Source organism: Eretmochelys imbricata, chromosome 17 (genome assembly GCF_965152235.1).
Source record: "Eretmochelys imbricata isolate rEreImb1 chromosome 17, rEreImb1.hap1, whole genome shotgun sequence".
Lineage (NCBI taxonomy): Eukaryota > Metazoa > Chordata > Testudines > Cheloniidae > Eretmochelys > Eretmochelys imbricata.
This window is the reverse complement of record NC_135588.1, coordinates 6,694,555-6,711,357: the sequence shown is the minus strand read 5'-3', so window position 1 is coordinate 6,711,357 and position 16,803 is coordinate 6,694,555. Positions and strand designations below refer to the sequence as shown.

At 41.2% G+C, this 16,803-nt stretch overlaps 1 protein-coding gene across 1 annotated transcript in view; it reads right to left on the bottom strand.

The window, feature by feature from the left end:
• Positions 1–16,803, bottom strand: part of APPBP2 (amyloid beta precursor protein binding protein 2) — a 44,288-nt gene that overhangs the window by 24,421 nt on the left and 3,064 nt on the right. Inside the window, exon 2 of the mRNA XM_077836685.1 lies at positions 1,609–1,697. Within this exon, the coding sequence (XP_077692811.1) occupies positions 1,609–1,697 (89 nt within the window). The remainder of the gene's footprint in view (positions 1–1,608; positions 1,698–16,803) is intronic.

The following is a 16,803-nucleotide window of genomic DNA, read 5'->3' as shown; positions in this document are numbered from 1 at the left end:
GCATATGTTCTGTGGGGTAAAGAGAACCGAGTATTGCAGCCACAGATCTTTTCAGCATAACATTGGAGGGTTGCCAAGGCCCCCCACAGGATTCATGTCTAGCATATTTTTGTTAAGTAAAACTAACAGAAAATTCATATGGGGGACAAATGCTACAAAGATTTTAATGGCTTTACCCATTTACCTAAAAACTAAGAGATGTGACAGAAACAGTGATCTGGAATTCAAAAGCCCTTCTGTGAAGTTGGAGTGGAGTTCTACTGTTCATTAGTAAAATATGAGACCATAGGGGAGGGGCACATTCTTCAAATTTAAGACCAGGAGTGAAGCATAAGAGCTGAACACCCAGGTAAAATGCCGACATATTTAAGCTCTGAAGAATGGCATAAAAGTCCGTTTACTTGTAGTAATTTTATATAGTGCTAACGACCAGCTGGTCCATAAAATTAGATTAGTTTTAAAGGGGTGTGTGTGTGTGTATTACACACCCAGTGTATCGGTGCATTTCTTTCTTTGGTGTCACATACTGGTCTTATTTTTCTACATTTTTACCTATCCCCTCTAAATGATGGTTAGAGTAATTTAACACATGTACCTTTCATTGAACCCTCTGCTGCCTTGTGAAGCATTGCAATGTAATTTTAAAGGGAATGTTAAAAAAAAAAGTGACAACCCTAACTGTGATCTGCCCTAGGCATCATGTTCTGTTTTAGCCATTACTTAAAAACAGCGATCGGGAAGTTTCGCTGTGTCCTGAATGATATAGACATAGTGACAATGGAACAGCGTATTTTTTGGTGTGGGGAAAGGGAGGAAGAAGATTTTATTTATTGATATTTTGGGTCATTTACAACAAGACATTACAATTACATTGCCCTGGCATGTATAGGTACCTGTTGTAATGCAGAATTAACAAGGTTAACTAACATATAACAATACATGGTCAGTGTAGAATATCAACAACATTCCCTTTTTTTCCTGAAGTATTTAAACACAACCTTAACACAGGGTGCGTATGGATGGGTGTATTTGTCTATCTAGCGACACACCCACCCATTTATATTCTCTTCTTTTGGCAGGGGGGTGGCGGGAGAAAGCTGGATGTGTTCTGGGGGGCAAAGGGGAGAGTCTCAGAATAGAAAACTGAATTTCCACCTTTCTCCCAAGATATATCAATCAACTGTTTCAAAATACCCAAGAGGGCTTAGCCCACTTCAGGAATGGCTTGGAAAGTCAGTTATTTCAATACATGAAATTTTGCCTCTATAGCCTGGCAACAATAGAAACCAGGCAAAGTAATGTAATGTCAGCTTTAAAGTCTTGCTAGCCACCCCAACCTCTAGGTACACATTTAGACCATTTTTGGCTTTAGAAAGATTAGGGAAATACCTTGCCAGGATTAAAATCAGATTTTCTTTAGAACCCCTGATATACTCAACTCCTAAAATGTAGAGAGTCATAGATGAATGCGTGTACGAGAAAGTAGCTATGGAAAAGATACAGATATGAATAGTTCAAGAACATTTTTTGTGTAATTTTTCCAAAAAAATGGGATTAAAACAAGACAGAAAAATGAAATGTGATTGAGCAATAATTTAAGATGGTTACCTTTTATCTAAAGCTCGTAACACCTTTGCAAAAACTTCTAGTTCACAAAATTCACTACCCAACTGGCATAAGCGACCTTGTTGGTAAAGCTGGAAGAAGCAAAAAAATTGAAAAAAGTTTAAAATTATGAAATCTACTAAACATTTTCTGAATAGTAAAACAGATATTTTACATTAATAGTAAAACATTATTCTAAAATCTTTACTTGCCACATCACCTGTGAACGACAGCGGACTAACTAGAACAAGAGTAAATAATCACAAGGGAGAGTTCAGTTACCAACAAACAATAACGTGCTATCGCTGTATTCTGTAGAAAAACAGATGTAAAGTTTCAAGGAAAGAGATAAGGTGGATAGTAAGTCACAAAAGGAGTTATCCAGCACTCTGTTCTAAAACATCCAATACGCCCTATTGTCCTTGCTGTCATTCCTTTATTGAACCAATTATGGCCACAAAGATACCAGTTCACTGGGCAACACAGTATATACAGTTGATCACACAACTGCACCATTCACACTTACAGTGGGGCCTAGCGAGGTGGAACAGGGGGATCCACCTAGGTACCCTGAAGCATTAGAATGGTTCTCAAATCTCAAAATTCAATTATAAATCCCAGCACATTGCTTTTGAAATGCCATATGAAAGAAGATCACACACGAATGCAGTCAGCCAATAAATCAGTAAACTTATTTAAAAATGATTACCAATTCCTTTGATTCCCAAGATGCTTCATAATGGAAAGCTGTTCAGATTGTCTACTTGCAACCATACCCGCACAGACTGGGATTGCATCAGATCTCGAAGGCTAAACAGAATTGGTCTGTGTTCATTCTTAACTCTAACACCATTCTATAAAATGCATGGTGGCAGACAAAGGGATATTGACAACTCAGAAGGTGTCCCTACTTTATCCCGTGCTGAAACGGACTATAAACCAAAATGAAAGTGAGTAGCCATTCTCCCCCAGTCAACTACATTTTCGAGCTGAAGAGATGTGACCGTTTTTCTTTCAAAGCCTGTAGAAAGAAGTATTTTAAAAACAGTTTTAGATGTATTATTTACTCTACACTGTCTGTAGCTCAGAAATATGAGAAACTTCAAATCAGCATTATTCTTTTAACAGTTTTGTACTGTTGGGAAAAATTAGTTATTGCTTGCCAATTCTCTGATTCTTGTGGAGCATAGGCCAAGTTGGTTTGTTTAGTACATTATGTACTTTTCTGTGCTCATCAAAACACTTAGTTTTGAGGGGGGAAAAGTTAGTTAAGAGATACTGGGATTGTTTAGCCTGCAGAAGAGAAGAATGAGGGGGGATTTGATAGCTGCTTTCAACTACCTGAATGGGGGTTCCAAAGAGGATGGCTCTAGACTGTTCTCAATGGTAGCAGATGACAGAACGAGGAGTAATGGTCTCAAGTTGCAGTGGGGGAGGTTTAGATTGGATATTAGGAAAAGCTTTTTCACTAAGAGGGTGGTGAAACACTGGAATGCATTACCTAGGGAGGTGGTAGAATCTCCTTCCTTAGAGGTTTTTAAGGTCAGGCTTGACAAAGCCCTGGCTGGGATGATTTAACTGGGAATTGGTCCTGCTTCGAGCAGGGGGTTGGACTACATGACCTTCAGGGGTCCCTTCCAACCCTGATATTCTATGATACTGTCGGTTCTTTTGGTCCAAAATTTAAGTTAAGCTAAAATAGTTTTATTTTTTATATAAATTACATAATACTGAAACAGATTTGTTGGGATATATATTTTTTCCTACAGTGTTTGTACTCAGACACATAACATCAGTGTGTTCATACATGAGAAACAGAAACCTAATCAAAACAAGACTGATCATTTCAATGTATAAGCTGAATGCAGAGCAGAAAGTAAGCTACATAAATGAAGATTAAATTTAATTTTTAAAAATTAAGTCATTAGTAATGTAAGGAGAGAAACTCATTTTACACAATATGTAAGTAGATTAGCACACCTTTAATGGACAGAATTTTTTAAGTACATACATAGCAGCACTTAATGTTGATTCTAGAAAACAGCAAGTTTGGATATTTTAATAAATCCTCCAATAAACCTGAAAACTCGCTGACCTAATAATGTCAATTGCAACAAACACATTTTCCTCTGAGTCATCTATTTTGTTGAAAAAATATCGCAACACTTTTTAAATGACGTAAAGTTTCATATAACGTTACCCTTCAAATACATACGGCATTTCTTCTATACTTCACAGGATTAAGGTCATCAAAGAAGGGGAGTAACTCACTGCACTACTAAATGTTCCTCTTTTGTCAGAAGGAGGACATTGTCTTAGAATAAATGCATAAAAGTAAGTACTTCCATTTTCCTCAGCCTAGCTGTCTAAAAGTCAATGAAGTAACAGCTTTACATCAAAGAATCTGAAGTGTATTTTCTGTAATTAAAGAATTGCTCAATCACAACTTGAATTTCAATAACACCAATGGAGGCAGATGTCTTGCTGAATGAGGTCATTTGTGAAAGGAACTAAAAAAGTTACCAAGCTGCATTAATATTGATTTAACAATCACAAATACTACTTTAGTGTTCAATATGTACATTGCTCCATTAAAAAAAAAATTCCAAGATTTTTTTTTCTTCCTTTTTTCTGGCAAGCCATTATTAAAGCAAGTTAAAAAGCATTAGTCCCTTTTTTGAGACTCCCACACTGCTAGCATCATAAACTCATCCCTACACTCCCAAACATCAATTGTAATTAAAATCCTTTTAATAAAAATATTTCTAAAATATGGGTACACAATCTTATAATATATGTATTGTAAAATTTCTCTCGTATTTTACTTGTGTTTTGATTTACAGGCTGATGAAGATATGTGGAGTTTTAGTCAATACTTCATAATTTTAAAATCAGAGTCAAAAATCTATATAAATACATATATAATTTGTCTTGGGAAAAGTTACTGATATTTGCTTTTCTACAACTGATTCCTGCAGATCTCTTTTCTTCTTTCAGTGGCATAGACTTGCATACCTGCCACTCAAATGACAAACTTCCATTTTCCCTAGTGTAACCCGAAATTCTGACTGCTTGGCATATTTACCATCCACTCCCTATTCTGCAAATACTGGCAAAAAATTTAAAGGAAGTAACCCAGATTAAGTCTACTTAATCTGTGGTGGTATGAATGCTGCATTTTCAAACACATGGTAACAGATATCTGATTTAGAAAAGAAAGGGAGACTTCAAATTATGATGAGTAGCAGGCAGTTTTTCTAGAAGATTCATGCATCCGATGAAGTGAGCTGTAGCTCACGAAAGCTCATGCTCAAATAAATTGGTTAGTCTCTAAGGTGCCACAAGTACTCCTTTCCTTCTAATAAGCACAAGCACATTCAGAAACCCTTGGAAACAGGATTTCCACTGTTATCCAAGTTTCTCAAACCTGCGCCACATGACCCAAGAAAGGAAGAAATTGTTCTCTGTTGGAAACCCACACAGAGACTGAGAATTCATGATCACAAGGCCAGCTAGTTTATTTGAAACAAATGTCAAGTTCAAGGGAAATATCCATTGTCAAGCATTGTTGTAGTTCTGAATCTCTCAGAGTATTTGTTTCTTGAAAGAAATACTTTTTCTGACACAAGCTTAAGCTATCTGGTGTTTAAATGTAAACTCACGTTCAACAATTAACTCCGGTTTTCTGCCTTAGAAGCCATTGCAGAAATTGATATCAGTTACTGCGGTAGATCATTTAATGGCCATCTACAGAAAAATGACATAGGACTCGTCTAGAATGGTTTCCAACTGTATCAAAAAATAAAGGTGCTGCAGCAGGGGTGGGCAATCTGTGACCCCTCAAGGTCATCTGATTGAGGGCCACGAAACATTTTGCGGACGTTGACCGTCCCCAGGTACGGCCCCTGCCTGTTTACGGTCAATGTCGGCAAAATGTCTCGTGGCCCTCAATCAGATTACCCCGATGGGCCGCATACTGCCTGCGGGCCACAGGTTCTGCACCACTGTGCTACAGCAACATTAAGTCTTGGCACTTCATGCATGGCTTGATATTTTTAAATTTAATAACAACCCAAACCACACGGGCCACATCCGGCCTGCGGGACCCTCCAGCCCAGCCCCTGAGCTCCTGGGCCCGGGAGGCTCGCCCCCGGCCCCTCCCCCACAGCCTCAGCACACTATGCTGCCGGAGTAGTGTATTAGAGTGCTCCGCGTAGGAATGTGCTACTGGTAGCAGTTACAGAGAGCCATTTAATATACTACACCCAGCGCAACACTCTGGGCAGCGCGGCTGCAGCGCCACCAGCCGCCTGTGCTCTGTGTGGTAAGGGGGCAGGGAGTGGGGGGGAGGGGTTGGATAAACAGGGGAGTTTGGGGGGATGGTCAGGGGTGTGGATGGGGTCGGGGTGATCAGAGGGCGGGGAGGGGAAGTCAGGAAGGAGGGGGGGTTGGATGGGGTGGCGGGGGGGCAGTCAGGGGCAGGGGTTCCAGAGGCGGTCGGGGACAGGGAGCGGGGGGGTGGATGGGGCTGGAATCCTGGCGGGGGGGCACGGATAGGGGGCAGGGGCACAGCCTCCCCTAACTGGCTCTCCATACAATTTCTGAAACCCGATGTGGCCCTCAGGCCAAAAAGTTTGCCAGCCCCTGCACTACACACAGCTATAAGACTATCATATGTTCTTCAAAACAGAGTTCTGAGACTGACACTACTCAATCCTAAAATGGAGAAAATCTCTTTAAAAAGACATCATCATACAAGCTGGGTGCCGCTGAATCTCATGAGGATTCCCCACCTCCACAACACAACCACACACACACACGAGGATCCCTTGACAAAGGATTGTTTATAAAAAACAGTACGGACAGTAAGAAGAAAGTCAACCATCATCACCCTATCAAATTATATGAAGTCAGTCTGAAAAATGGAATGCTCTATATTTCTAGAAATAAGTTGACATTTTTAATATGGTCAGATATGCCAATATTCCAGTGAAGAGCACAACAGACTTGTCTATAACTAAAATAAAGGAAAGAGCTGCTAAAAAAATTAAAGCATTTGTCTTGTCAAAATGATATACATCACAGTTTCTAACCTGCCTTCGGGGGGCGCGGGGGAACCCCACTGTTGACACTATAGCATAGAATAATTCTTTTAGAAATCTATGTCTATTATTTTAGCTACAGTTGCTAAATTTGCCAAACACTACACCTAACTTTAGAATGCACACTAATCTTCATTCCCATTTACAATGGCCAGGGAAATTCAACAGGGCTTGTCTACACTATGGGCACTACAGGGGCACAGCTGTTGCGCTGTAGCTATGCTGTTTTAGCACCATGTAGATGTTTTTTACAGAGATGGAAAGGGTTTTTCTGTTGCTGTAGCTAATCCACTTGGTAAGTCATGGTAGCTAGGTCAATCTGATTTTAAAAGTAGACCAGGCCCAACATGGCACCTTTCTAGCTAACCACACTTAAAAACATTTCTTGGTACTAAGAAGGTAGGCTGTGATCTTGCCAAAACTCAAGGTTAAACAGACCAGTCAGTATTGGATATGAAAACTCAGGAGGCTAAAGTAAGGTCTTCTCTACAAAGAAACTTGCACTGCTTTAATAAATCAGTTTAGTTAAACTACTGCAAACCCTCATGTAGGCACTTAGTTTAATAGTGGCTTTTACTGGTTTAGCTTAAGACATTCAGGGGGTTGCACTACTTAACTAAACTGGTTTAAATTCATACCTGGGGTTAACCAGGGCAACTCTCTGTACAGACAAACCCTGTGATGTTGGCAACGCAATTGGCACTTAAAGGCAATGATCTTGCAAACTCACATACTACTAAAGTGCTTAAAATTGAGTTTTATTCAAGTCAATGGGTCTACTTACATGGACACATTTTTTCAGGATCAGAGCCCAAGTCAGTATGGAACAAATACCAAAGTACAGCACTATTGTGCATTTACTCATGACATTGCGTGAGAAACAAACAAACAAAAAAAAAGGTAAAACACCATTGTGAGTTTCTCCTTCCTCCCCACCCCAAATAAAAAACAATCAGCTCTAGTTCTTATTAAATATTCAGTGGTGCTTCTTGTTAGACCAAGAGTACTAGCTACTAGTCTAAAGCAACACACTATTTTACCCAATACACCCCTAACCTTTCAGTTGGATCTTGTAGTTCCCTTCCCCCTTCCAGCCCTCCCTCCCCCCATTGATGTTAACATGGTATGGTATGCTGTTAAACATGTGCTGAATTCTACCTTACAATTGGTAAGATTAGATTATTCTCATAATAGGCCTGCAAAGTGCTTTGAGGCCCTTCAGGATGAAAGGACATACATTATAAAATTATATTCTTCTACAGAAGTTGTAACAACATAGATTTATTACAGCATGACCACCAAGGTGGATGCTTGAAGATCTGACATGTAAAACACCTTCCTAAAGAAACTGTTGTGTACTTTACTTTTTATCGTGTCATGATAAAAAAAAAAAACCCTTAAATTTTTAAATCTATTATAGGCAACAGCTAGGATTATTACAGAGATTAGACATTTTCCTAGTTTATTTACTTTGTACATTTCACAGCACTTTGTATGCTGTTTCACTCTTTCCCATGAGCAGTCAGTTTCCTCTGTATGTGCAACTGTTAACAAAGAAAGAGACAGAAACATTTTCACAGAGAAAGGAAAGTGTGCTTTTAAAAATTGGTAGCAAAATTTGGAACAGGTGTACTACTTAAAAACTTATTTTTTTCCCTTAAACGGATAGATTTCAAGTTTAGTGCATCCCTTTGAAAGACTTTTCCTCTACTCATTTCCAACACTATTAAAATACTGTGTATAAATAGGACAAAATTGAGAAATGTAAAGTCAATGTAATCTGGAGACAATTTTTACTTTAGCAGGAGAAAAGTTATATTGCTTCTGTATTTGGCTCAAGTATGATTCTTACTGAAATACTCTATCCTGTTCTGATTACCACAGTTCCAAGAAGGATGTTGAAAAATTGGATGGGGTTCACAGAAGAGCCATAAGAATGACTAAAGGGTTGGAAAACATGCCTTATAGCAAGAGATTCAAGGAACTCAATCTATTTAGTTTACCAAAGAGAAGATTTTAGGCTGACTTCCCTCTCATGGGGAAGAGATATCTTATAATAGAAAGGGTTCAGAGTAGCAGCCGTGTTAGTCTGTATTCGCAAAAAGAAAAGGAGGACTTGTGGCACCTTAGAGACTAACAAATTTATTTGAGCATAAACTTTCGTGAGCTACAGCTTACTTCATCAGTTGCATTCAGTGGAAAATACAGTGGGGATGTTTATATACATGGAAAACATGAAACAATAAGTGTTACCATACACACTGTAACAAGAGCGTGATCACTTAAGGTGAGCTATTACCAGCAGGAGAGCAGGGAGGAAAAAACCTTTTGTAGTGATAATCTGTAGTGAAGAATTGCAACTTTTACGTCTGTAATCGAGTGACCAAAGAGATTGAGAACACTTCAATCTCTTTGGTCAGTCGATTACAGACCTAAAAGTTGCAATTCTTCAACAAAAAAACTTCAAAAACAGACTCCAACAAGAGACTGCTGAATTGGAATTAATTTGAAAACTGGATACAATTAACTTAGGCTTGAATAGAGACTGGGAGTGGATGGGTCATTTACACAAAGTAAAACTATTTCCCCATGTTTATTTCCCTCCCCCACCCCACACTGTTCCTCAGGCGTTCTTGTCAACTGCTGGAAATGGCCCACCTTGATTATCACTATAAAAGGTCCCCGTCCCCCCCACTCTCCTGCTGGTAATAGCTCACCTTAAGTGATCACTCTGGTTACAGTGTGTATGGTAACACCCATTGTTTCATGTTCTCTCTGTATATAAATCTCCCCACTGTATTTTCCACTGAATGCATCCGATGAAGTGAGCTGTAGCTCACAAAAGCTTATGCTCAAATAAATTTGTTAGTCTCTAAGGTGCCACAAGTACTCCTTTTCTTTTTGCTTATAATAAAAAGTTCTTCAGTCTAGCAGACAAAGGTATAACAAGATTCATCAGCTAAAAGTTGAAGCTAGCCAAATTTAGATTTTGACACTCCATCACTGGACATTTTAAAATCAAGAACTGCATATTTTTCTAAAAGATGTGCCCTAGATCAAACAGGAATTAATTCAGGGCACTCCCACGGCCTATGTATCATGCAGGAGGTCTGCCTAGATCAGGGGTCTCAAACTCAAATGACCACGAGGGCTACATGAGGATTAGTACATTGGCCCGAGGGCCACATCACTGGCATCCCGCCCCCTGCTGCCCCGGCCCCGCCCCTTCCATGAGGCCCCGCCTCTTCCCACCCCTTCCCTGCCCCCATTCCCAGGAGGGGTTCAGGGTGCGGCAGGGGGCTCAGGGCAAGGGGTTGGGGTGCAGGAGGGGTTTGGGGTGCAGAGAGGTTCAGGGGCCGGACTCTGGCCCGGCGCACACCGGGGGGCAGGGCAGGCTCCCTGCCTGCCAGCCGTGTCCCCGCACTGCTCCAGGACATGGCCGGAACCTGCGGGAGGGGAGGCACAGGGGTCTGTGTTGCCCTGGCCGTGCCTCCAGGCACTGCTCCCTGCAGCTCCTGTTGGCCGGGAATGGGGAACCGCGGCCAATGGCAGCTTCGGGGGAGCTACCTGGAGGAGCGGCCAGGGCAACACACAGACCACTGGGCCCCCTCCCCCAAGTCCCGGCTGCTTCCCGGAGTGGCGCGGGGGCAGGGCAGGCAGGCAGGGAGCCTGCCCTGCCTCCGGTGTGTGCCAGGCCGGAGTCGCTCTAGGTAAATGTGGGGGGGACCGCAAGGAGCTGGCGGGCTGCATGAAATAGCCCCGCGAGCCGCATGTTTGAGACCCCTGGCCTAGATGATCACAACAGTCCCTTCTGGTCTTACAATCATCTATGAATCCTTCCATGCCTGCACTGGTTGCTTTTCTGAAAGGTGCTTTTCTTGAATAAATGGGGAGGAGAAACGGTTGGGGAGAAAAATAGTCTTTTCCATTCCACACTTGATTTCTGCCCAAAGAGTACAGCATACTAAAACCGCACAAACATAAGGTTTGATAAAATCCTTGAAATCACACAGAACATTCACAGCAAAAATCCTACAAATGTAACCCATCAACTTAAGGCTTTTTCCCTTCACTGTAAGACACAGTGCTTATTTATGGCCTTGTTTATACTACTCTGGTCAGAAACCCTCAATCTGAAGGAATAGCTGCAGTTGTTTCACAGTTTATCTACCCTTTCCTCCCTCACTAAATTAACTGTCCAAGTGTCATGAGCCTTGGAACAAAACAAGATTTTTTTGTTACAAACATTTTCTACAAGACTGTAATTCATCAACAAGCAAAGTCAGCTCAGAGAGACACATGATTCGAGCAAACTCAACCATAGGATAGTATCACCACTGCTAAGAATCATTAAATACTGTTGCAAAGCAGAGTTGACATTTTATTGCAAGCCATGTGCTGTTTCAGCAAATTTCTATTTATTCATGTTGTTTTGCTCTAGAGGAGAATTGATTAGATAGACATAATACAACAGCTTTTATTAGCTGTGTGCGTTCCTCTTTTGGATTAGCAGAACACACAGTAAGAAAACATGGTACTTCAGCTACAGTCAAAACATGCATCGTGGCAATTCTAGATTAAGCTAACTCAGAACCTACCATTCATTTTGAAAAACACTCTCGAAGTTTTACCTCATAACTTCAATTAGACAGACGAAGTGATTACAGTGACATTGCTTTTCCCTAAATAGCTATTCTCACAGTACAAATTAATTTTATTGTAGTACAATTACTGAATGTTATAATTTTAAGTACCAATGTGTTGAAGCAAATTAATGCTATTCCCCCATTGTTCCTGTGATTAACAATCAGAAGACCTCAAAAGAATTATTTTTTATAAGTCAATTTAGCCCAACAACTTAAACATTTTTTAAAGGGAATTTTGACCAGGAGAACCCAAGGCTACGTCTACACTACAAATACTACAGCAGCACACAGCTGAAGCTATGCGAACGTGAACACTTGCTGCAGGGACAGAAGGGGATTTTCCACTGCTGCAGTAAACCCACCCCCATGCTAGGCCTAGGGAAGAATTCTTCCATTGACCTGGAGGTGTGTGTAATGGGCTATAGGGTGGCTTAACTAGATAGCTCAGGCGTGGGAATTTTTCACATCCCTGAGTGTCATAGCAAGGTTGACCTAAGTTTTAGGTGTAGACTAGGCCTAAGCATTTGAGGACATTCCACATTAACCAATATAAACCACACAGGTCATCCTCATTTGTCTATATTGGTACAAAACTGCAATCCAAGAGTGTAAAAAAGAAAACACTACAACTAACACAGTTTTCAAATCTTCAAATGCACCAAAGGAGCAAGAGAGTCCAGAAAAAAAGCATACATGGCCAGAAAAATCATATACGTCATTGCTTACAATGTCCTGTTAAATCAGACCATTGGTCCAGCTTGTCCAGTATCTTGTATTTGTCAGCAGCAAATACCAGATTCTTCCAAACAAAAAACAAAAAAAAACCCCACACCCCCTACATATATTTCCTTTTGTTGAGTCCCCGTATGTTATTGCTTTGTGAAGAATCTGTGCTCCTTACAGTCTTCCAAAGTTTTCACTAATTCAAATAAGTGTATCATTGGCAAACTTCACCAGCTTGCTGTCTACTTCTTCCTCAACGTCACTGATATCAAACACTGGTCCCAATACTGCCCTGGAACAAACCAATATCAGCTCCATTTGTCATTACTTACCACAACTACAATGCCTATTGCTCAAAATTAACATGGTCAGGTTGAAATACAGACAAACTTAAAAAATATAACTGAAAGTTGTTCCAAGTATTTTACTTCCTGCTGTCTATCTTTTTCAAATGATTTTTGTTTCACAACCATATTTTAATCAATGTTTTTCTCTCCCCTATTGCCCCATGCAAAACCCCACAAACAGGGAAAATGGACATAACTAATTATATAAGAAAAACAATTAAACTGGGTTATGTACAAAGTGCTGGCAAGTGCACAAAGGAAACTGAAAGAAGTAGAAAAATATTTTCCCTTTAATCTCAGTTACTTCTTGTAATAAAATAGTTTTAAAGCTTTTCAAACAGAAATGTGATTTTTTAAAATATATTGATAGTGTTCCTTTAACTAGTTTTTAATCTATGTTAGAACTCTGCACCTAACTCAACTGTGATTTTCCTTAATAGTCACCAGGGCCGGACACCCTGAGTGAACTTGTATTTTGGCTCAATTTCTTTGAGTTTGAGACCAGCAGCATCGGGCGCAGGGTATGAGGATCAGTTCCGGGCTGTAAAGCCCAGGTGGGCTTCACAGGAAGGTGTTTCTGAACCCAGGGGCTCCCATGGCCATATACCCCCTGACCACCTAGAAGGAGGAGAGCAGGTGTGCGGCCACCACTCATGCCCGTGGGAAAGGCGGACCTAGGGGCTGGCTCACCTGCTCTGGTAGCTCTAGATGGCATTGCCCACACTCTGCCCAGCTGGCCCCGGCTGGCCAGGTGCTCCAGCCCTCGGCTCGCCTGCACTCATCCCCGTTCCGGCAGTCCAGACCTGGTAGCATAAGGTACTTAGATGGTACCGCCTTAACCGTTGGGCAGTTGCCTACATCACCCATCTATAAGGCTGGCCCTGATTGTCACTTATGAGGGACACTTTCTAAAACTTCTTGAAAATCCAAATAATAGATCCACAAAATTGCCTTTAGCCAGTTAGTCAAGTGCTAGTTTCCTTAAAGTCAAGTTGATACGGCACTGATAATTCGCTTACATTTAATAAGAGGGCCTTGCTCTGCTTTTAAACACCTCAACAATTTATTAACAATGCTGTAGGAGGACAAACATACTTCATATAAAGGACTCTGCTGTCCCAGTAACTTCCCAGGATAGTCCACTTCTTATTACAAGTTGCTCACTAAACACTTAAGTCCACCAAAAATAGTACTCCACAACCAGATTCAACTCCCTGAATAGCCTAAGAGAAAATATAAGTTCTGTCAGCAATTCTCTCCCTCCATTTTAAAGAGCATAAGAACGGCCCTACTGGGTCAGACCAAAGATCTGGCTAGCCCAGTATCCAACAGTGGCCAGTGCCAGGTGCCCAGAGGGAATGAACAGAACAGGTAATCATCAAGTGATCCATCCCGTCGCTCATTCCCAACTTCCGGCAAAAATACGAGGGCTGTCAGTTTGAGTGTCTCTGCTAATTTCAAGTGTTGCTATACTACACAGGGAAAGAGGCAGTCTTTCAGGTCCTAGGGCCCAAACTATTAAATGTTATACTTCTCAATGCCACATGAGAGGCTTTAAATAAATTCTCTATTTTGACCATTATTCCTACCTATGATTTCTTATTTCAAGTGAACTGGCTGGGAGACCTGGAACTTTAAGGAATAACAGAACTATTTTGAAGTTTGGAGGCTATAAACATTGTAGTTAGTGATGGTTTTGCAAATGGTTATATTGACCATTATATATAAAACAGATTTACAGCTTTGAAGGGTCACAATTAGTTAATATTAATAATCCTGATGAAGGCGGAATGAGACCAGGGTTAATTACCACACTTATTTTTGCAGAGCGTGCGGTGAAATTTTTCATAAACACAAATGGTTATAAACTTAGTGGGATTTTGGGGAACCCCTGCATATCAATCTAACCCTTATTTGCAATCACAGATTGCAGGAGGTCGGACTAGATGATCATAATGGTCCCTTCTGACCTTAGTATCTATGAATCTATGAACCTTTAGACATCTACAGCTAGAAAGAGGTTCTCTCTCCAAAATCTGAAAGCAAGTACAGGTGAGTCACATCATACGCGCATTTAACTTACATGAATTCAACTATACGAGCTCGGAAAAAAAAAAAGAAAGAAAGAAAAAAGAAGAACAACAAGATACCTGTAAATAGAGTGGGCGATTCTGCCCACCATTCCACTCAATGAGCATATGTCCCTGAATGAGCATGAGATGGGAGATGTGAATCTGCTGTTCCCTCAGTCAGTCTCAGTTCCCGTGTGCCTCTCAGTGTGAGCATCTTGCCACCGCTGAGTGTGATTCTAGTGTTTAAAGATACTGTACTTATTTTTCATACAACATTGCCCCTAAACACAAGCCAACTACTTCATCTGGTGCTCAGCCGAAGAAACAGCGATCTGTTCCAACGCTGGAGGAAAAACTGGCTGTGTTGGACTTATTGAGAGACAGTATGTCGGTCTCCAGAGTGGCGCGTAAATATGGCCACAAGGAATCTAGCATCCGTTCCATCAAGATTCGAGAGAGAGAAACTCATCAAGCCGTGGCTTCAAGTGCTCCAATAATTGCTCAGGTGACGAGCCAGTTGCATGATAAGACTTTAATGAAGACTGAAAAGGCTGGAAGACATGAACCATAAATGTGTGCCTATCGATGGCAACACGTTGAGAGAAAAGGCTCTTAGCCTCTACGTGATGTTCAAACCTCCTGCCGAAGAGGGACAGCCTTCTGATGAGAAGCAATTAAAAGCAAGCCAAGGTTGGCTTAACAGTTTTAGGAACTGCTTCAACCTCAAAAACGTGCAGACTACTGTGAAGCTGCATCTGCCAATGAAGAGGCAGCAGAAGCCTACCCCAAACAATTAAAGAAAATCATAGAAGAAAAGGGCTATCTTCTGGAACAAGTTTTTAATGCTGATGAGACTGGGCTCTTCTGGAAAAAAAATGCCCAACCGCACTTACACTTCGAAATCAGAAAGACAAGCCCCTGGCTTCAAAGCAACTAAAGACTGTGTTGTTATGTGGCAATGCGGCTGGGCATTTAATAAAGCCGGGCCTGCTCTACAGGGCTGCAAATCCCCGTGCCCTAAAAGGCAAGAACAAAAATTTCCTGCCTACGTTCTGGCAATCAAATAAAAAGGCTTGGGTGATGGCAGCATTATTTCTGGATTGGTTCCACAAGTGTTTTAGTCCGGAGGTCAAGCAGTACCTCGAAGAGAAAGGACTTGACTTTAAAGCACTGCTGATCGTAGACAATGCTCCTGGCCACCCTGCGGCACTCCGGTTAGCGCATAACGACACTGAAGTGGTCTTTCTCCACCCCAATACCACCTCCATCCTCCAACCTCTCGACCAAGGTGTGATTCGCTGTCTCACGGCCATGAACACGAGGCTTACGTTCTCACGGATATGTAGCGCTATGGATGCCAATCCCAATCTTAATGTGATGGAGTGTTGGAAGTCCTTCAACACTGCCGATTGCATCACTTATATTAAACAGGCAATGGATGCAATCAAGCCTGAAACAGTCAATGCATGTTGGCGAAACCTATGGAAAGAATGTGTGAATGATTTTAAAGGTTTCCCGACCATTGACAAAGAAGTGAAACGCATTGTTCAGGTGGTCAGGCAAGTGGGTGGTGATGGCTTCGTCGACATCCTTGAGGAAGAAATTGAAGAATTAATTGACGGCCATAGAGAAACACTGACTAACGAGGAGTTAGAGGAACTGATAAAATCGCCTACAGAAGATGAAGATGACGATGACGAACAGGAAGAGCCAGCAAGCTGGAATTTTCATAAATTTGCTGAAGTGTTCCAAGCAGCGAAACACTTGCATGATTTAATTTCTGAATACGATCCCTCTATGGAATGAAGCCTCAAAATCACATGTACTATTACTGACAATTTGAGACCGTATCAAGAAATGTTTGAGCAGCTCAAGAGACAGAGACAGTTGCCAATCACCATGTTTTTCAAGGAAAAACAACCAGCAGCAGACGAGCCTACGCAATCAACTTCTCAAGCTGAACCAGAGCTGAACACTTTGTCTCCGACTCGCTCTCCATCACCCAAGCTCTCCGTCTCCTGGGTCGACATCAAGCCCTGACGACCCCCTGTAATTACCCCCTGTAATTAAAAATATAGTACTGTAAAATTATATTTTGCATATGTACTCTATTATACATATTACCACACAGGGTTGTATACACAAAACCATGTACAGTATATTGTACTCTTGGGCAATTTAAGGGATTTTCAAGGGTAATTTTGACTATAAGCGATTTTCGCCTTACACGCTAACTTTAGAATCTAACCCCCCACGTAAGATGAGACTCCACTGTATATGCCATTTACGCATTTATATTCCACTCCAT